This window comes from Mustela erminea, chromosome 6, assembly GCF_009829155.1.
Source record: "Mustela erminea isolate mMusErm1 chromosome 6, mMusErm1.Pri, whole genome shotgun sequence".
Classification (NCBI taxonomy): domain Eukaryota; kingdom Metazoa; phylum Chordata; class Mammalia; order Carnivora; family Mustelidae; genus Mustela; species Mustela erminea.
In genome coordinates, this window is record NC_045619.1 from 9,106,551 (window position 1) to 9,127,706 (window position 21,156).

A 21,156-nucleotide genomic window follows, 5' to 3' on the forward strand; every position below is an offset into this window, starting at 1 on the left:
GAAACTGAGGTACGGAGAGGTGAAGCTTCCCAAAGACACCTGACCTGCTCAAGTGGCCACACCAGGATTTGAACCAAGGTGACCTGCCCCCAGCCTGCCTCCCAGCCCCTGTGCCAGGCTGCCCAGGTGGTCGTGGGTGGAGGGGAGTGCTTGTAGCTGTTTGTAAAGAGGCTCGCCTGGCAAAATCCTCCCTCCTCTGGGCCCCCCTCGCTTGGGTCCAAGAAGACGGCTTCTGAAGAGACAGCGGGTGTGCCTGTCTGGGCGATGGAGGCGTGAGGAGCAGGCTGGCACCCCAAACGGATGTCTGGGTCCCAAGGGCAGACAACAGAGAGTGCAAGGGGACCAGAGAAAGGTGCCCTATGGCCAGGAGCCCAGTGATACAATGAGGCTGCGGGTCCCGTGGTGGGTGTTGGGCTGGGCGGGCGTGTGTGTGTGACTCTGTGACTGTGATCGTGTGACTGCGGGGCCACCACAGCTCTTCTGGCGCTGGGGGTGGGAGGCGTTAACCGTGTGAATGCCGGTGGGTGTCCCCCCCCCACCCCGCCCCTGGCCCTGGGCCTCAAAACCTGGGGGCTGAGGGAGGTAGTAAACACCAGGGGGACTGTGGGATTGCGATGGCGGCCCTGCAAGGATGCTGCAGGGCGGTGGGGGTTTGTGTGACTTTGCAGTTCAACACACTGGCGGTGCCTGTGGTGTGCCAGGCAACCAGCGAGGAGGCGGAGACACCAACCCAGCTTTCTGCTGAATGGTACTGGCTGCGGGGTCTGTGTGATCACCTTGTGGCTGGCTCCCAGCTCTGTGCTGTCTGCCTTTTCTGGCCCCAGGTCCTCCCAAGAACCTCATGCCACTCGGAGGCTGGAGGGAAGAGCGAGGAAAGGAAGTGACTTGCCCAAGGTGACCCAGCTGCTCAGCTCCAGGGCGGGATGGGAACCAGGCTGCAGAGCCTGAATCCTTCACCGCTCCTCCTGGGTCAGGGTGCAAGTGCTGCCCTGGGGGGCTGCGGGTTTGGACTCCCGGGGGTGGTCCCGGAGACAACTCCCCAACCACGTGGGCTAGAAATCAGGCCACGGTCACTGTGCTAAGGGGCGGGGCGCTCGGTCGCCCTTAGTTCTCCCTTCCCACGGGCCAGATCCTGGACAGAGGGGCTGCGGGGCTCTTAGAGACCCCTGAACGCCCCGCCCCCCACCCCAAGCCCTCCCAGAGCTCCCCCCCCTTCCCGGTGCTGACTCTGGGCCAGAAGAGGAAAGGCAGTCTCCACCCACCTCTAGCGCTCTCCCTTCTCCTTTATAAAGGCCGGAACAGCTGAAAGGGTGGCAACTTCTCCTCCTGCCGCCGGGAGCAGCCCGCCTGTCTCCCCGCGCGCCCGCAGCCTCCCCCGCTGCCTCCCTGAGGGCTCCCCTCTGGCCGCCCGCGCCCATCTTTCATTCCCGAGATAGAGATATTTTGCGCACACACACATACACACACGCGCAAAAAAGGGGGAAATAAAAGGCCCACCCTCCAGCCTCGTTGCAAAGAGAAGCCGGAGCAGCCGCAGCTCAGAGCCCGCAGAGGACGCCCAGAGCGGCGAGCGCGCGGACAGACGGACCGACGGACCCGAGCCGCGTCCACCTGTCTGCCGCGCCCGGCACTGCGCGCAGCGGGCACGCCGCGAGCGCGGAGCAGCCGTGCCCGCCGCGCGGGCCCCGCGCCAAGGCGCACACGCTCCGGCCCCCCCCAACCCGGCCCGGGCGGGAGTTTGCACCTCTCCCTGCCCGGGTACTCGGGCCGCCGCTGCAAAGCCAACTTTGGAAAAAGTTTTTTGGGGGAGACTTTGGCCGTGAGGTGCCCAACTCTGCACTTTTCGACTTCGGGGGCCTTTCCAGAAAATGTTGCAAAAAAGCTAAGCCGGCGGGCAGAGGAAAACGCCTATAGTCGGCGAGTGAAGACGAGCCATCGACTGCCGTGTTCTTTTTCCTCTTGGAGGTTGGAGTCCCCTGGGCGCCCCCACACGGCTAGACGCCTCGGCTGGTTGGCGACGCAGACCCCTGGCCGTGGATGCTCACTCGGGCTCGGGATCCGCCCAGGTAGCGGCCTCGGACCCTGGTCCCGCGCCCAGGCCCTCCCCAGCCCCTCAACGACGGAGCCGGGGCCGGGGGCGGCGGCGCCCGGGGGCCATGCGGGTGAGCCGCGGCGGCGGCTGCAGCGGCCTGAGCGCCTGATCGCCGCAGACCCGAGCCGAGCCCACCTCCCTCCCCAGCCCCCGCCCCCAACCCTGGCCGCGGGGGCGGCGCGCTCGGTCCACTCGTCCGGGGCCCCGCGGGGCCGGGCCCGGAGTCGGCATGAATCGCTGCTGGGCGCTCTTCCTGTCTCTCTGCTGCTACCTGCGTCTGGTCAGCGCCGAGGTGAGTTGCGACGGCTGCCAGGGCTGGTTCGCTTCATTCATTACCCCCACCCTCGCCCCTTAGTCGTTCTCTCCCCTCCCTGCAGTGAACTTCGGACCTTTGCAGCCCACGGGCCTAGCGCCGGGCGCGAGGTGACCTCCGAGGGCTGGGACGCGAGGTCCGGGAGGTGCCAGGCTCTAAGGGGAGGGGGCAGGGGCAGCTTTCTTTCCGAGGGCGCGATCCCAGATCCCCGGCCCTTTCAGCGTCGGGGTAGGATGTGTGTGTGGCCCTGTCACCCACCCCTCAGGAACCCGAAGGGAGAGAGGGTGGGGGTGGCGCCCGGGGTGCAGAAGGCGGCGCGTTCTCCCAAGCCCACTTTGGTTGCAGCTTCGTTCTGTCCAGGAGCCGGCTTGCATGGGAGGTGTGAGCTCGCGCACCGGCGGCAGCTACGCCAGCCTTCCGCCGGGATTTGCCTCCCCTCCCAGGCTCTGGCTCCCGGTCGGGACGGGCGCCCTCGGGCCAGCGCAGGGCATGTTCAGCCCTAGAGCGCAGTCCTGCAGCAGCTTGTGTCTTGGGTGCGGGGGTTGCCCAGAGAGAGGTCTTGGGCACTCGGGAACTGGGGAGGAGTAGAGGCTTTTAAAGAATCCAGCCCTCGGGGCGGTGTGTGCCCCAGGCTCCGCCATACCTGCGCCCGCGCCCTGCAAGAGGGAGCGCCTCTCTCCCCCGCTTGCGGGGTGCGGAGCGCGCCAGGAAAAGCGTAGCTGCAAGGCAGGTGGGGTGTAAAAGCGTCTGCGGGAGCGATCAGGTCGGATCAGTACCCCCACCCCTCCCAGCCTCACGTAGCAGTGAGTTGGCAAGTCCACCCGGAATCCAGGTGGGAAAGGGGGCGGGGCAGGGAGGAAGCGCGAGGTTGGGGGGAGGAGAGGGCAGCCGGGAGCGCGGCGAGCCTGGGTCCCGTCCCGCCTCCGCTCCGCGGCGGCTGGGAGCCGGCACTTCGCCGGCTCCCGAGGAGGGCCGGCCCCTCCTGACGTCCAGCGAGGCGCAGGAAGGCGGCGGCGGCGGCGGCGAAGGGGTTAAGGTGAAGGGCTCCGAGGCAGCGGCCAGACCTTGGGCCGCCGCCAGCGCAGGTTGTTTTGACCACGGCGGAGCCGTCGCCGTCTCCTTTTGTTCTCGGGGCTCCTCGAGGGCCGCCGGCCGCCCGCCCTGGGGCCCCGCCCTTCCGCGGCCAACCCCCCGCGGTCCGCACCGGGAGGGAGGCCGCAGGGCTCGGCCCAGCAGCCTGCAGGCGCCTCCCGACGCCCCCTCCTCTCCTCTCTGCAGCCCCCCGGGCCGCGGCCAGCTGTTGGGGAGGGGGGCGCCGGCCGGCCCCAGCTGCCGCCTCGCCTTGCCGCGGGGCCTGGGGGCTGGGGCCGGTGCCAGGGCGTCCTGGGAACGCCGGCGCCCCCGCCGCTGCTCTCCGCAGCCCACCCCGCCCGGCCCCCGGACTCGCTCACTCACCCCACGCACGCACACTCTTGGCCAGAGGCGATGCTGCGCTCCGGCGGGCGGGCGCGCAGAGCGACGGGCACGCACTACCGCGGCCGGGTCGCGCGCCCGCCGCCGCCACGCCCGTGCACACGCGGGGCACACGCGCGCGCGCCGCACACACACGTACGCCTGGCCCCCGAACACGCGACCTGAACACACGTGCGCGCACACCCACGCACGCACCCGGGCACGCACGGCTCCTATACACCCGGCACCAGGAGTCCACCCCCGCGCAACAGGTGGGCTCACCGTGGGCCCTGAAACCTCGTCGTCTCTGTGGGGACCACATCTCCTTGCTGGGCCCTAGGAGAGAGGGGAAACCGGGACCCTCCCATCAGGTCCTGGCTCCGTAGCACCCACTGTTTTTTGCTGGCTCAGGTCAGTTTGCCGCCGCTCCAGCATTACCACTCCGTGACTGCTTTTTTCCAACTACCCGGGAGGCAGAAAGTAGTGATGCGACTGGGGGCGCTGTGATGTCCAGAGCAGTCTCCCTTCCTATAGGCCCTTCTTTGAGTCTCCAAGACTGGAGGACCCTCTCCGCTGAAGGGGCTCCCCCTGGCTGTTCTGTCTCCTTTGCGGATCCCAGCCAGAGGCTGGATGACAGCTGGATGAGTCTTTTTCGCAGGCCTGCCCTCCTCATTTCCAGCTTCCTCCCCCAACTCCATGGATATGTTTGGGGAAACGCTGTGACACCGAAGCTGGTGCCTTGCTCCCCACTGTAATCACAGTGGCCTGGAGCACAAGGCCTGGAACACAAGGCCCTCCGGAAGCCACAATTTCCGAAAGCAGCACTTTCGAGCTAAGCCTTGGCGGGGCTCTGGGGGAGGAGACATAAAGGGGAAACCCATCAACATGGGGGCCAGTCGGGGAGGGGAGACCACAGGAGAGCTTGCTGTGGAGATGGCCTTGGGGCTGGTCTGGTCCCTGGCAGGAGCCTCAGGTAGAGGCCCGAGCAGGTGCACAGGAGTGGTGGGAGCTCTGATGGGGGGCCTGGCAGAGGGTCTGCAGAGGCCTAGGAGGTCCTATCTCCATCAGCTGAGCTGGCTTCGGGGAGGTTAACTCCCATTGTCATGTGATGCCTCCCGCCTCAGCACCCTTCTGCCGGGAAGGAGTGGCTTGCTAATGGCCTTAAAGTGGTGCGGGACCAGCTTGCTGGGTTCTTTCTCCCAGCCCTAGAAATGTCTGCAAGTTTAGGACTGAACAGAATTTTGAGGCTCTGGGGCAAGACCTAAACTGGGTGCCTATACGTGTGTGTGTGTGTGTGAGGAGGAGGGGTTGATTCAGTGATAGTGGTAAAGAGGTGTTTGCCATGGGCGTCCTGGGTCCCTTTCAGTCTCCTCCTCCTCCCATGCCTCATCTAGGACAGCTGTTCCATTTTCTGGTTTATTTATTGTCCGTCTTCCCTCACTGGTCTATATTCCTCCAGAGAGTTTATCTTGGTCACCACGTCTCCCATTCTTGGAACAGTGCCTGGTCCAAGGTGGATAATCTGTAAATATTTGGGGAAAGGATAGTCGATGTGGGGAGGGGTGGGTGTCGAGGAAGGACCAGACCAGACGTCTGTCTAGCGCTTGCTAAGTGCTTTATAAACATGGCCTAACTTAGTCCTCAGTCAGCCCCAGGGCAATGCAGCCTGCTCTGCCCTCAGGCCGACTTTCTCATTTGAGCCCTTCCCCCCATCTTGAGAGACAAGCTTGTCTTTCGGTTCCATGTCTTGGGGCTTGGACTGTCAAGATCCGGACAGGACAGAGGAAGAAACAGAAGGGAAATCGGACTGCACAGATTCTGTGTGTCTTGCGCTGGGTCTCAGTTTCTCCCACTCCCCAAAATGTGAAGGTTGGATTGGCTCAGAGTTACCCAGGTGCAGTGGAATTCCCTGGCCTCTCGAAAATGCAGATTCCTGCTCCGCCCTGCCCCGGTGCTGGGAGCTGGGCCAGCCTGGGGTGGAGGGTAGGACCCCCGGCGGGGGGCGGGGGGGCAGTGACTGAGATGGTCTGCCCCAGTGGTAACTGCCACACTGACCCCTTTTCCAGCACTAAGAGTTTTTCTGCTCCAGGGAGAGGTGGACAGCCCAGTGTGGGGCTGGGCTAACATTCAGGAGGGGCGGGAGGGTCCCAGGAGCCACAGGGAAGGGAAATACTAGGTGGGAAAGTCTGGTTCTGAATGGCTTCTGTGGTCTGCCCAGAGAAGGCTTCTTCAAAGGGCTTGGCTTTGGCATTTGAATCTAAATCAGGCCCGAGACTGTCAGGCAGGCGGGCGGGCGCTTGGAGGCCTTGCCGGCTTCTCTCTCCGCCAGCCACAGCCACCGCCCCTGGCTGCTTGGGCTGAGCCTGTCATCTCCCTCCGCGGAGCAGGGGCTGGGGAGTGCGTATCTGTGTGTGCAGCTGGGGCCCTGGGGGAGGGTGGGGTGCACGCCCCTTTGATCTGCCAGCCTAGCTGGGAGCAGGTAATTCACCTGGCCTCACGCTAGTAGCTCATGCCCTCCCTACCTTCTGCAGCTGGTGTCGGGGGTGGGGCGGGCTGGGGAGGAGGCTGTTTGCCTTGGCTCCCACCGCTGGCTGTGCCCCAGCTGCCTTCTCACCGCGCCCTTGCCCTGTCAGGAACCCCAGGCCTGAGATCTGGGGCAGCCTCATCTGGATGCCATGCTCTTTGCCCTGCCCACCTAAGGAGGGTTCTAGAACGTATGCCCAGGAAACCCGGGCCCGGGCTGCTTACCCTCCCACACCAAGAAGAGCCTCTGACCCCCAGCAGGTGCCCAGGCGAGTCTCCCCCAGGGGGCTGCATCCTGGAGCCGAGCACAGGCTGAATTTCCCCCATCCCTCACCCGCCCCCAGCCCCGGAAGGGACACGCCAGCCCACGAGGCCCTGGGCAGTGCCAGTGGGGGCTAGGGCGCCGTTTCCTGGGGCCCAGCACAGGGTGGGGGGGGAGGGGGGCTAATGCAAAGCCACAGGCTCTCCAGGGCAGGCGGCTCTCCACCCACCAACTGTCTTCCTCAAAAATGCCCTGCCTGCTGGCCCTGGGCGTGTGTGCTGCTTGCTGCTGTCCTGCTTGCTGCTGTCCTCGAGGAAGGAGCCGCTGCAGGACTGAATTGGCCAGTGACAGCTCATTAAGCACCCGTTACTTGCCCGCTGCTCTGCTAGGTGCAGTTATACCTCCCAGGTCAGGTGTTCTTCGCCCCATTTAAAAGATGAAGAGGCTAAGGTTGTTCAAAGGCTTAATCTAAGAGGCCAGGTTTCCTTGGCAGCTTAAGTTGCTGCTTTTCTGGAGTTTTTCAACATCTGCCCTTTGGACATCTTGGGAAGCTAATTCTTTATGGTGGAAGACTGTCCTGTGCCCATTAGGACCACTGGCTGCCACCTACTAGATGGTTGTGACCACCCCAGCTATGCTCTGGTAGTGACCTCCTCAGCTATGGCCCGTGTCCCCTGCAGACTAGCCCCTGCTCTGGGACACCTGATACCAGAAAGCTCCATGGTGGGCTGGAGGAGGGAGGGGCACGACTCTGCTCCTCGTGGCATAGACCTGGAACCCTTTCCTCCCTTCTCTAAGCCTCTAGCTTCCTCACCTGGAAGATGGGGACAAAAATAGAGAGCCAGCTGCTTAGGACTGACAGTACAGCATTTAGCTCAGTGCCTGGCTCATAATCTGCACTTAATAAAAGTTAGCTATGGTCTCATTATCGAATCCGGATGGCTCTTACTGAGTCTGGGCAGCCAGGGGCCAAGTTACTAGAAACACGTGCAGGGAAGGCCTCTCTGCTTAGAAGAGGAGGCAGTTTGTTTGGAGGGTTGGGGGGGGGGAGAACCCAGGAGGTCTTCCTGGTAGAGGAGGTAGGAGGACCACACAGGAGAGAACCCCAGGGAGAAGTGCAGAGTCCTTCATGCATTTTATGAGTATGTCTTGAGCACCTACTGTGTACTTCTCCCACATTCCCAGGCTGTCCTGGGCTCTTCGCCACTCAGCTTGGGAGGGTAACATCATCTCTTGGATCTCAGGCTGGGTCTGGGGCATCTGCTCATCCTGTCTGGGGGTCTGCCTCCTCTGCCCCGGCTGGCAGCTGCAGCAAGCTCTCCAATGGGCAAGGAGGTCTTGGCATGAGTGCCCTATGCCATTTGGTACTGGGCCTCTGGTCCCTCTCCTGGGGGTGGTGAATTGGATCATTAACACACAGATAGCCTGGGGGCCAGGGCTGGGCACCGTCACCCTTGGCTTTCCTCTGCTGCCTCTCCTGCCACCACAGGCAGAATTAGAATGGAATCAAATGTCTGTGATCCCCGATGCACAGATGAGGGCCAGGACCAAAGAGGGGGCAGTGAGCCCCCCGAGGTTGTGGGGTGGTTAGTAAGTACAAGGGTAGAATTTAGTTCCCTGGACTACCAGTTCTGGGCTTGGCAAAACCCTCAGGGGAAGTAGCCTGCCTTGGATTTAACTGGGGACCAGCCGCCTGCTTTCCTGTCTGTGGGTAGGGCCCTGTGCCCACATTTGGGGACACCAGAGGCATGGGGGAGGAAAGCGAGGGGCAGCTGAGCTGGTGTCCCTGCCCTCTTGTGCCCACAGCCCCTGACTCCCCAGCTTCATAGACTTGGACCCTGAAGGGAAGTTCCCAGCTGCTGGGGTTGGCGGTGGGGTGGGGGGAGGGCGCTTGCTGCTTACTTACAAGCTTACTGCTCGGGCCCCAGCCTTCCTGCCTTGAACCTGCCAGCAGGTCTAGACACCAGGCAGGATCACAAGCTCTGTGTTCAAATGAAAAAACAAACAAACAAATAAAACTGAGCTCAGGGCTTTCAAGGAATTTGTTTTAAAAGTGGACATACCCACACTCCACCCCAGCTTTAAGGCCGACCTAGGTGGCCAGGGTTGATTGGGCGGGTTAGAACCCCTGGAGGAGGTGTTCCCAGATGCCATGATAACCATTGAGGAAACGGACCTTTGGGGGAGCCAGAAACCGATCTATGCCCAAGCTCCAAACAGCTTTTGGGGAGAACCCCGGGGCTGGCTCTGGGGCAGATGACCTCCTTGCCCACCACCCCCTCCATCAGGCAGAGACTCAGCCCCTGCAAAACCAGTCAGAACTCCGGCCCTTTGGAGTGTTCCATGAACTCACTAGAACTGGAGCTCCCGCCTCCTCACCCAGAGAAACTGAAGCAGAGTTAAGTAAGTCAAGTCTGCCGGCGCCCCCTCCAGGGCTCCCTCCCCAGGACCGCGCCATCCTGCATCTGTGTGGGCACATGTGTGTGTGTGTTTGCACGGCTGTGAGTTCGGACATGAAGCAGGGTCTCACTCGTTTCCTTTGCCCCGAGGCGCTGGGTGCCCAGATTGGGCCACCCTCCTCAAGACCTCTGACATCAGCCCCTTAGGTCTCCCCGGACCATGAGGGATGTGGCCGTGACCTTCCTATCGGGCCACTCTCATGTCATTGTGAGGCCTGCGGTTTCCCTGGAGGAAGCCCGGCTCCGAGTGGGGCCTGTTAAAGCACTTATTAAGTTTCAAGTGTTTTTGGTAACAGGCCAGAGGGGCTCTAAAAATAGGGTTTGGTTGGGCATGGGGCATGGGTAAGCTTTCAGGTTTCGTGTCTGCATCCAAGGATTCCCTTCTCTTCTCTTTTGAGCAAGAGACTAAATAAATCTGTCAGTACCTGGGGCCCCCTGAGCCTGTCCTGCTCCACAAGCACTTAGGAACCCCCTCATGTACCCAGGAGGCTAGGGGCACAGGTTCTGCCATCAGAGAGCCTTGGATTTGAGTGTAGCTTCTGCCGATAATTGGCTAGAGGATTCTGTTTTCTCATCTGTAAAATGGGGACAATTAGATCTCCTATGACAGATGCTGGCTGTCATTGGCTGTCAGGTAGGGAGGAAAAGCAGAAAGACGGTGTTGGAGTCTCCAGGAGCCTGTGATGCGATCGGGAGACGGGGGTCCACCAGCCGGTCTCATTCGGAACAAGCCGCAGCTTCATTTGGGATGGGAGATGGGCCTCTGATTTGGGTCTTAGAGGCTTGAGAACTTTGTGCTTCTGGTTGCCATGGAATCTGCCCCCTGCCCGGCTGTCCATTTGCCCATTGCCGAGAGGCCCTGTGGGGCTTTTCCGTGGGATGGTGTGCGTGTGCAGCAGGAAGAGGACCGTGGCTGGAAAGGCCTCGACTCCCGCTCACTTAACCTCACGGTGTCTGCCTGGCAGGGGGACCCCATTCCCGAGGAGCTCTACGAGATGCTGAGTGACCACTCGATCCGCTCCTTTGATGACCTCCAGCGCCTGCTGCACGGAGCCTCCGTAGGTAAATTGAACCCTCATTCAGGGCTCTGGGCCTCCACCAAGTCCTTGGGGGAGCTGGGAGGGGCCAGCAAGGGGTAGCCTCACTTTCTTGACTTTCAGAGAACTAGAGGCCTGTGGCAGCCCCAGAAGGGCTCGACCACACCTGCCCAGGGCAGGGCTGAGTAGGTGGACGGGTTGGTACCTGGGACGTGGGGCGTGGCAGAAGTACCCACACGTGGCTCTGGCTTGGTGCATGGGGTGGGGTGCCGGGAGGAGGCGGGGCAGGGAGAAGGTGCCCAGGGCATAGGCTGAAAGTGTATCCAGGTGTGGACTCAGCCAGGGAGGGTGGTGGCGAGGGAGCCATATCCTGGCCCCTCTGGCCAAGCGCCCGGTCTGTAAGGTCTCCCGGGGACACCTGGCCCAGACCAGCAGGCAGTCATGCCCTAGCCTAAGAGTGCATTCAGCGAATGGGCACGTGCTTGGTGGCACACACGTGGCAGGGCTGGCGGGCTGGGTCGGGAATGTATTTATAAACGCTGTCTTCAGAGCAAATTCCATTCTATTCTAACCTCTGGCCTGTTCCCTGGAGCCCTGGTCAGCAGCCCCCCCCCACCCCCGCACCCCCAGCTCCCCTTCCCTCTAGGGTTTTGTCTCTTTGTCACTTTGTAATCCTTGCCCAGACTCCTATCTACGGGGGACAGCATTTCCTGTCTTTGTTTCCTCTCCCCGTTGGGCCCCTGGCTCCCTCTCAAAAGCATTCCCGGGCCCTTTCAAACCCGCCTGTGCCGGGGGCTGGCGAGGCAGGCGGGAGGGGGCCCCAGCTGGGCCCCCCTATTGTTCACTAGGCCCCCCACCCTACGTCTCCCACACCCCCCACCCCATGCCCGACTGGCCAGCCCTGGCCAACACAATGGGGCAACTTCCAAATTTAGCCTTTCTGCAGTTTCTTTCCAAGGCCCTTGGCCCCCACCCTCGGACAGCCCCTACACACCCCGGCTGGGGGTCGGGTTTGGAGACAGAGGTTTTCAATAGCGGGCCTGTTTGGAGGCAACCATGTGGCTATTTTTTCCTAATCAACTTAACCTTTCCACAAAGCACATCTTTTCCCCCATCTCCTCTCCACCAGAGACATTCCAGAGATGACGGGGAGAAAGGAGGGGAGTGAGAGGGACAGACGGACACGCTGACGCGGGAGCAGTAGGCTGGACGGAAAGGCACCCGTTGTGGGGACCGTCCTCCTCCAGACAGGACCCCTGGGAGCCCACACAGAAGAGAAGGAGCTTTGTCCTTGGCAGGGCCAGCGGGAAGGGGAGACAGCAAGAGCTGCGGGAGGGCTGCGTGGAGGGGGCGGGAGTCTGTCCCCAACATCCCTCGGTCTATTTGCTCCCTCTTCAGCCATCAGAGAGCTGGAAGGGTCTCTCCAGGATTCAGTGTCAAACTCAAAGTCTTCCGGTCTGGCCCTCACCTCCCACAGTGGTGTCCGCTGCCTCTAGAGAGAGGGATGGCTCCAAGGAGCACCAAGGATGACACCAAGAGGAGGGCCTCCCGGGCTGGAGAAGGGAGCTGTAGTCTGTGACCTGAGGGTGCAACGGACGGTTTAGGGCAGGTACCGGGTCAAAGATTAGAGGGGAGAGGCAAACACCGTGACACTCCGGGAGCTGGAGCAAGACCCAGGCCTGGAAGGGCTCGGGGTATGGGCGCCCCCATCCCAGCAGGCTGGCTCCCCACCCCTCTCTGCTTTCAGCCCCCACCCCCACTCCTGTCCCTCCTCCCTCTCTCCAGCTCAGCTGGGCCATTGTCCGGGGCTCCAGAGGGGCTGTGTCCAGGGCATGCTGGTCCCCCCGGGGATTCTGGGAATTTCTCCATTCAGCACTTCCTATGGGAACGCTGGGCGGAGGGGCACTGGAAACTGGCCTTCCGAGCTCTGGGTCTTTGCCCTGCCCTGGAGGCTAAGGAGGGTTCGCTTACAGTAGCAAAAGGGAAGGGTTATTTTTAACTCCTTTGACATGGGTTCTGTCCAAATATGTGGCTGAAGAGCCCAGAGTGGGGCTGAGAGCCGCCCCAGGATGCAGTCCAGGCCCCGCTACCCCCTGAGCCCCAATACCACCCTGGGGTTGCCTGGAGGGCCCCTTGTCAGAGCGAGGACCCTCCATTTTATAGGGACCTGCAAGGAGAGTCTGTTCTTTGGAGTGGGGCGCCAGTGAGGGAGAGAGGCCGCCTTCCTGCCTGCCCCAGATCCTCCATGGGAGCCTCCACCCCGCAATCGGAGCAGCCAATGGCTAACCGAGTGCATCTGACTGTGCCTTCTCTTACAGATGAAGACGGGGCCGAGTTGGACCTGAATTTGACCCAGTCCCATTCTGGTGGCGAGCTGGAGGAGAGCTTATCCCGAGGGAGAAGGAGCCTAGGTGAGGCTGCAAATGAGAATGATGATGGCCCCAGGGCGGGAGCCAGAGTAGGAGACCTGGGGCGGCCGCCCGCCCCCAGCTCCAGGCCGTCCCATTCGTCCCACACTGAGGACTGAGTCTAACTCAAGAGAGTAGAACTGTCCTTCAAAACACTATATTGAGGAGTTGAGTCATCACGCCCCATCCCCCGACACAGTTTCCTAAATATAGTGCTTTTAAACTCATTTGTGCGTTACTCCAACCCTAGAGATAGAGATTGTTGGCCCCATTTTATACAGTTGGAAAGTGGGGCCCAGAGAGGGTGAAGCCCTCATGGCCCAAGTCACACAGCTAGCAGGGGCAGGGCTGGGATCCCAGAAGCTCTTCTCACTTGAACCCAGTGCCATCCTGGTGGGGTGTGTGTCTCTTCCGTGGCTTAGGGCTGCAGCCTGGGATGGCAAGCAAAGCTTGGTACCTGCTTGGGTCCCATGGAGGCCTCCCAGGGAAGGCCAGAGCCTGCTCTAAGTCCCTCCTCCTCTCTGCCCACTTCTAGTTCCCCCAAACACTGTAGACAGTGGCTAGGGGGACGTCTATGAATTTGGGCAGCTAGTCGAACCTCAGTGTCTCTCCAGGAGAACGAGGGCAGAGCCCCAGTATGGACAGCAGGCTTGCTGTGGGACGCTCCCATTACTCAGATCTGTAAGTGCAGGGTATAGGCGCTGTTAGCCCCCAGGCCATTGACGAGGAAACAGTCTTTGAAAGAAGCAAGGATGTAAGAGTAGGTAACATTGTATTGTTTACAAAATAATAAGCCAGTAGGAGCCAGGGGTCAGGGGAGCCCAGAAATGTGTGAAATCGCAAATGAACCTGAGGGCAGGTGGAAGGAAACTGACATTTACGACAGACCAGCCTTCTCAGTGATCTTACTGGATCCTTACAGCGGTTCTTGGGGGTAGGTCTCATGGAGAAACTGAGGCTCAGGGCACATCGGCAACCTACCTGTCCGGTCCCACAGCTGATAACAACCAGGACGCGCAGACGCCCCCCCCGCCCCACGCTTCTCTCTACCCAGGGGGTGGAAGGAAGCGGGACTTGGCCGGCCGTTTGTCGGGGAGAGCAGTGCCCGAGCTGCCCTGCTGGATCGGGCCTGGTGGGGGCTCCGGGCCGGCCCACCCTCCTGATGGAGGTCCCCTCTCCCTTCAGGTTCCCCGACAGTCGCCGAGCCGGCCATGATCGCCGAGTGCAAGACGCGCACGGAGGTGTTCGAGATCTCGCGGCGCCTCATAGACCGCACGAACGCTAACTTCCTGGTGTGGCCGCCGTGCGTGGAGGTGCAGCGCTGCTCCGGCTGCTGCAACAACCGCAACGTGCAGTGCCTCCCCACCCAGGTGCAGCTGCGGCCCGTCCAGGTGCGCAGGCGCGCCACCGCCCCGGCTGTGAGCTGTGGGCGGGGCTTCCCTCGGGCCCCGCCCCGCTCCCCTCCCGGACTAGCTGGCCCGGCTGCCGCAGGGGTGGAGAGGCGTTCCTGGCAGGATACTGGGCTCTGTCCATTTAGGGCTCTCTGGGCAGGTGCGAGGCCACCTGTGAGTCCTCAAGACCACCCAGGCCGCTGTACGCTAAAGCCGCATACAGACCCCCAGGCAGGGCTGGGTGTGGAACATTAAGTGAAGGGTGCAGCCTCCTCTTTTACCGGGATCAAACCCTAAAATGTCCCTTGAAGACACCTTTCTATAAACATTTACTGGATACTCAGAATGTTCTGGGCTGCTCGGGTTTTCCTCCAAACTGGTTTGGGTTCCTTGCTCTGTCTTTAACAAGGAGGGTACAGAGTCCCTCCAGGCAACAGACACAGCAAATGCTGGAGCAGTCCCTAGCAAAGGGTCAGAATGCGGAATCCTGCCTCCTTTCTGGAGAGATAGGGTATGCAGTCTGACTCAAGGCAAATTCTAGAATAGAGGCTGCTCTGGGGAGCTCCGGGTCTCATGCTGGGCAGGGCCCGGCCAGAGAAGATTCAGCTGTCTTCTGATTCATGTGGAAAGGTTTTTGTGCCCCTTGGGTCAGCCTCGCCTACACAGCAACTCAGGAGGGGCAGAGCTGCTGGGCACACCTAGGGCTCAGCACCGGCTGATGAGCCCTGCTCTCGCCACCTGCTCCACCTGCTTCATCTCGCTCCCCTCCCTGAGGTCAGCTGTGGCTTTTCCCCATGCCCACCATCCATCGCAGGCCTGGGCCCTGTGCCCGAGATCACAAGTGTCACCGGCTACCACACCACCCACTGTCAGGGTATCTCCTGTCCGCAGTGTTTCCAGCTCCATGGACGGACACCTGACAGCTGACCTCCCCCTTCCCGCCTCCCTCCTGGATAAAGCCTCCCCCTACTTCCTTCCAGACAACCATCTCCCGCCTCTGCCATAGTCCCTGACCTTGGCTGGCGCTCTGGGAATGAGGACACCACAAGCCCTAGACTCAACCCGGAAATGCCTTTCTCCCTCTCTGGGAGCTCCAAGGGGGATGGGGCCAAGCTGGAGGCCAGGTCGGGAGGGCTTGTTTTGATGGAAAAGCTACGAGAAGGGCAGAGGGCAAGGTCCTGCTATTGTTTGGGCCAGTGCCTCTCTACTCCTGGCTTTCGAGGAAAGATCCCTGTAGGGGGACAGTGGGGTGGGGGAGGAGCAGGCAGGCAGGCTCCCTCAGCCCCTGCCTGTGTGGTCTTACAGAGGCACTTGGATGGTTCTGTCTTCCAGGTGAGAAAAATCGAGATTGTACGGAAGAAGCCAACCTTTAAGAAGGCCACGGTGACCCTGGAGGACCACCTGGCATGCAAGTGTGAGACAGTGGTGGCTACTCGACCCGTGACCAGAAGCCCGGGGAGTACCCAAGAGCAGCGAGGTAACCGCTGGTCCAAGGTCTGCCTCTGAATTGCTCAGCCGGGCAGCTCCCTTTTCTTGTGGCAGCTGCCGAGGCGGGGGTGGTGGTGGTGGTGGTGGAAATTGGATCAGGCATGCCCCTGGTTACATTCATTTGGAACTTTCTATCTCACTGAGAACAATCCAGATTCCTCTCCTGCCTGCAAGGCTTTACACAAAGATGTTAGCCCCTGATTGGCCTACCAGCCTTGCTGCCCACCCACTCCCCCTCACCAGCCTGACCTCCTTGAGTGGCCAGATACATTTCTGCCACAGCGCCTTTGCACATGTCACCTTCCATCTGAAATTCATTTCTCTCAACTCTTCAAAAGCCTACTTGTGTTCATTTGGGTCTCAACTCAGAAGTCACCTCCTCCTAGAGGTCTGCCCTGACTACCTAGTCCAGAGTGGCTCCCATCCCTGTCTTGCTACCATAGCCCCTTACTTTGTTGAATGAGTACATGAAATTATGGGGCAAGAGAAGACTCCACGGACATCATCTTCAGATATTTGACAACCTGTCCTGGGGACGAGAAATCAAACTCATTTCCTGTGGCTTTCAGAGGGGATTAGGACCAGTGGGGAAAAGCCACTGGAGAGAGATTCACTCTATGTACCAAAAGCTCTTGATCAGTCAGGGGGCCAAGATGGAATTGTATGCCTTGTGCAGTAGTGAGTTTCCTGTCATTGAAGATGTGTAGGTAGAGACTGGGCAACTGTGCAGCAGTGATGTGAATTCAAACACTAGATGGTTAATTGGAAATGGAGTTCTGTTCTACTCTTTACACTTCATGAATTCACAATTTCAGGAGCATAGTTTGACTCAAGGGACCCCAAAAATGATCTGATCCAATGGCCTGGTTCACATTTTACAGAGGAGGTGCCTGAGGCTCAGAGAGGCTAGGGTCTTGCCCAATGTCACACAGCCAGTCCCAGGCAGGGGTGCAGCGGGAGTCTAGGGATCCTGAAGTTCTATTCTTGGCCCTTCCCTCACACTGACAGCAGTCACCAGTTCTTACCTGCCTTGTCATTTTCTTTTTTTTTTTTAAAGAATTTAATATTGTTAGAGCTAGAACGGTCCACAGAAATGACCCTACAAGTCAGTTGCTTAGTGTTCTTGATGGGGCTCCTAGAGCCCAGAGAGGTTAAGGGACTTAATGAAGGTTGCATAGTGGTGAAGTCTAGCCCAGAGCCTAGATCTTGTACTGTCTAGTTCTGCATTCTTTAGGCTGTCCTGCTGCCTTTTCTCCCTCGAATGTTTGCAATAAGGATCAAGAATTATTATTTTAAGATTTTATTTTTAAGTAATCTCCATATCCAACAAGGGGCTTGAACTCACAACCCTGAGATCAAGAGTCTCATGTTCTACTGACTGAGCCAGCCAAGAACCCCAAGGATCAAGACTTATCAAATTAGTATGCTTAGATGAACATTAAAAAAAAATCACCTATTGATTTTCAGTTACTTTCTATTGGTAGAGGAAAGAACACCTTAGAAGTCTTCTGAAGGCAGGCCTACCTCTTAGCCTCTTTGTCCTGATCTGAGAGCCAAGCTGAGGCCCGGATGCCCTGGGAGGGTTGATAATTTGGCAGCTCCAAACTGACCGGTTGTAAATTTACAGTTAATTAATACAGCTATTTAATATAGTTATAATAATACATATAATTAATACAGTAATTAATACAGTTAACACAGAGCACATGGGGTAGCGAATAGCATGGAATAATAAGAATGAACATGGAATCATTTAGTCAGGAAAGATCATATTCTCCTCTGTGTTTAGGATGGTGTTCTTTCGTGTGCCCGGGCTTCATGTGATTTTTCAAGCCAGATTTTGGAAGGCATGTTCAGCTGATCGATATGTAGATTACGTAAAGTCTTGCCGTGTCAGTTTCAGCATTTCAGCCCCAGCCTGGCTTTGGCTTGGTACTGTTGCCCGTGTGATGCCTGTGTCAGACCTCCTGGGCTCGAGACTTGACTCTGTCACTCATGAGCTGCATGACGACCTTGAGCCTGGTCAGAACTTGCCCAGCTCTGGGTCCTGCTGATGACTCCCATCTCTGGAGCCCAAACTCCAGGCCCTTTAATGGCCCTTGTAGGTGTCCCTCCTCCAAGGGAGATCTGAGACCTGTCTGCATCCTTATACTGCCTGATGGCAGAGATGGGCTGCCTCATGGGAGCTTGTGTCTGGAAGATGGGAAGCCGGCTTTGGCCCCGAAGAGCTGGGGGTGCTGGGAAAGGCTCCCAGGAAGAGATGGGCCTTGAGATTGGCAGAAAAAGCTTTTGTAGCAGGGTGTTGACATTGGGGGGTCAGGAGGAAGAGATGTAAGTGCTTACCTTGCCTGAGGCTCATGAGTGCTGTGATTTACAGGCCAGTGGTTGAAAGTACGGGCTCCAGAGGCCGACTCCTAAGTTAAAATCCCAGTGCCCCTGCCTCAGTTTCCCTATCTGTTAAATGTAGATACTTGTACCTGCTGTGAGGATAAATGAGTTTAGAACATTGCCAGGTGCACGGGAAGGGCCACCCAAGGCTTTCTGGCGATTTCCGCATGTTATCACCTAACCCGAGGACCAGCGCTGCTGCCCGCTCAGTTTTAAAGATACAGAAATCGAGGCACAGGGAGTTTATGTGACTTGTCCCAAAGCACGCCACTAATACCTGGGAGAGCTCAGATTCAAGCGCAGGTGGTATGGCCCACAGCCAGAGCCCTGGTCCACCCCCACCAACCCTCTTCTTGGAGTGGTGAGGGCCAGGTGAGGACAGGCACAGGGATGAGGAGGCCCAGCTCCACGGTGGGAGTGTGTGGTTCTGGCCCGATGCCCAGCGGCTCCCCCATCACAGGACTGGAAGGGGCTGGGAGGCTGGTGGGAGGAAACCTCAACAGGAGTCCAGCGAGGGAATGAGAAAGAAGTGAGTAAGAGCAGCCCCCTTTTGCTGATCAGACTCCTTAGTCTGATCTTAGTGGCTTAACACAACCACTACGTTATCATCTCTCCCTGATGCTGGGTTGACTGGGCTCTGCCCAGCGGTTCCACTGGTGTCTCCTGCGATCCTAGCGGGGCAGCTGGGCCCATGTCCTTCTCCCTGTAGTCCATGGCGTCTCCTTCCCACGTGCCTTCCCCAGCAGAGTAGCCAGACTTCTTAGGCAGTGGCGCAGGGCTCCCCAAGGCAAGAAGAGGGGAGCTGCCAAGTCTTCTTTAAAAAAAAAAAAAAAAAAAAAAGATGTATTTATTTACTTTAGAGAGAGAGAAGGAGCATGTCATCAGGGAGAGGGGCAGAGGAAGAGGTAGAGAGACTGTCAAGCAGACGCCCCGCTGAGCACAGAGCCTCACGCAGGGCTCGATCTCAGGACCCCAAGATCATAACCTGAGCTGAAATCTGAGCCTCAACCAACTGAGCCTCAACTCAACCATCCAGGCGCTCTAGGAGCTGCCAACGAGCTTTCCTAAGGTTTTTGCCCAGAACCAGCACAGCAGCACTCTGCCTGCTTCTATTCGTTAATAGATCCAAGTCCACGCCAGGCTCAAGGGGCATAGAAATTAGGAAGGTCAGTGGGATAAGGACAAAGAACTTGAAGCCATAGCAATCTACTCCCTTCTGTGTTTGCCAATGAACTGCCATTTATTCATTTTACCAGTCCTGTGAGGGGGTGGTCTTACTATCCCCATATCACAGGTGGGGAAACTGAGGCGCAGACTGGTTCAATAATTGGTAAGCAGCGGAGTTGGGATTTGAACCCAAGGAGGGCTGGCCTCAGGCTGCTGCCCCTTCTTTCAGCCCAGAAGATCTGGAGAGGTCTGTGGCAGGTGTCAGTTGAGAGCGATAGACACTCTCCAGAGGCTGTCTGCCTGCTGACAAGACCTTTCTTTCTCTCAAGCAGCCAAGACATCCCAAACTCGGGTGACCATTCGGACAGTGCGAGTCCGCCGGCCCCCCAAGGGGAAGCACCGGAAGTTCAAGCACACGCATGACAAGAAGGCACTGAAGGAGACCCTCGGAGCCTAGGGGCATCTGCAGGAGAGTGTGGGCAGGTGAGGCCTGGTGGGGAAACTGAGCCCCGGACCCCTGGCATTTTTTCTCCTTGGCCTGAGGCTTGGGCTGTGGAAAGGGACAGGGAGAGGTATTTCCCCCACACAAAATCCCAGCTCTCAGCCTGGATCCCCTCCGCCCATTTTCAACTGAATTTTCCCATAGGAAGTTGGGTGAGGGGCTTTGGGGACCCCAGCCCAGATGTGTCCCAGCTGCCCTATGAGAATGAGAAGTCTAAGCCTCAACTCCCCCAGCCCTGAGTGTTGCTGGAAATCAGCTCCCCATCTCCAGCAAGAGAGGCGTGTGAGCGTGGGATGGAACCCTTAGGCTGTCTCTGACCCCCCCGTGTCCCTCTGCTTGGCCCACAGGGTTATTTAATATGGTATTTGCTGTATCGCCCCCATGGGGTCCTTGGAGTGATAATATTGTTCCCCTCGTCCGTCTGTCTCGATGCCTGATTCGGACGGCCAATGGTGCTTCCCCCCCTTCCGCGCGTCCGTCCACCCACCAGCGGGTCCACTCATTGGCCTCCAGCGCCTTGCCCAGCAGCTCGAGAAGGAAACGGAGGACCTGAGCTCCGCGGATGTCTTCCTCCGCCAAGCCCGACCACCTGGGAGAGAAGCAGAAGAGAGACCAGCGGCCCGCTGTTCCCCGGCTCCCCGCCCGGGTCACACCTGTGTGCTGTGGACTGGCCCGAAGCCCTGCACAAGGTCCAAAGACCCTCTAGATGTGGGTGGCCTACCTGGTCCCAGGACCCCGGCCAGCTCTGAAGCGAACCCCCCAGGCAGGCCAGGGTACCTCGTACTCCTGTGGCTGAGACCACACGGGGGAGCGCGAACTGGAGAAAAGCCCTCCCACGGCGCCCAGGCCCAGTCACTTCTCCCTGGTCGCCTCTGCTTACCGTGGCTTTGTTTTCCACACCTGAGATCTTTGACGGTGTGGACTCCTCTGGGTGGGCGTGACCCGAGCACCAGGCGGCCAGGTGCCCCCTCAGATGGGTTAGAAACGAAGTTTGCTCTGGAGCTGACACGGATGGTGACCTGGGCATTCACTGCCTCCTTCCACTCCCCCAACCTTCACTTTCTCTGTTTTATCTCTACCTCCACCCTGTATCTTCCTCTTGTCCTGGCCATCAGTCTGCTCCACCAAGGGTCTCTTGGACCCCATGCTTCTGGCAGAAGGCCAGGGGTCAGGGCAGCAGGGGGCCTGCCTGTCATATCCAAGCCCAGCCAAGACTGCCATGTAGGTTCGTGCAGGGTGTGCACTGCACAAGGGCACTGCCTGCAGGGATCATGGTTCACACTGTAGAACGTGGACAGTTTTTGTATTTATTAGGACCGTCTTCTGGCAGAAAGAGATAAAAGCGTCTGGAGAAAGGGATCCTTTTCCTAACTGACAAAGGCTCCACATGAACTGGCTGTGCCCTGACCTGGCCAATGGCTCGGAGTGGCTGGACAAGAGCAAGCCCACATTGGGTGGGGAGGCAACACTGTTGTCCATCTGGTCTCCGTTTTCCTGAGTCCTCAGCTCAAGCAGTTCCCCTTCCGGGCAGGTGTGAAAAACCCAAGAGAAAGTCTCCAAGGGAAGGGGCAGCCCTTCTCTCCCCCTGCACACTCCCCCCGTATTAGATTCTTTTGATTTCCACTACTGGTGGCTCCTTCCAGGAAACCAGCTCATGGGCTGGGAGTTGGGGAG

The 21,156-nt window shown here is 59.1% G+C and overlaps 1 protein-coding gene across 3 annotated transcripts; it reads left to right on the top strand.

The window, feature by feature from the left end:
* Positions 1 to 2,277: 2,277 nt before the first annotated feature.
* On the top strand, positions 2,278 to 20,915 carry PDGFB (platelet derived growth factor subunit B). Of its 3 annotated transcripts, none has more exons than XM_032346236.1 (7): positions 2,278 to 2,384; positions 10,067 to 10,163; positions 12,457 to 12,549; positions 13,732 to 13,937; positions 15,270 to 15,414; positions 19,310 to 19,463; positions 19,830 to 20,915. In XM_032346236.1, exons 1-6 carry the CDS (start codon positions 2,322 to 2,324, stop codon positions 19,435 to 19,437), a joined length of 732 nt encoding a protein of 243 aa, XP_032202127.1. In that variant the 5' UTR covers positions 2,278 to 2,321; the 3' UTR covers positions 19,438 to 19,463; positions 19,830 to 20,915. The 3 variants fall into 3 exon arrangements, with proteins under 3 accessions (XP_032202127.1, XP_032202128.1, XP_032202129.1); XM_032346237.1 differs by having other exon boundaries at positions 19,973 to 20,915; XM_032346238.1 differs by having other exon boundaries at positions 19,313 to 19,463.
* The last annotated feature ends 241 nt before the right edge of the window (positions 20,916 to 21,156 follow it).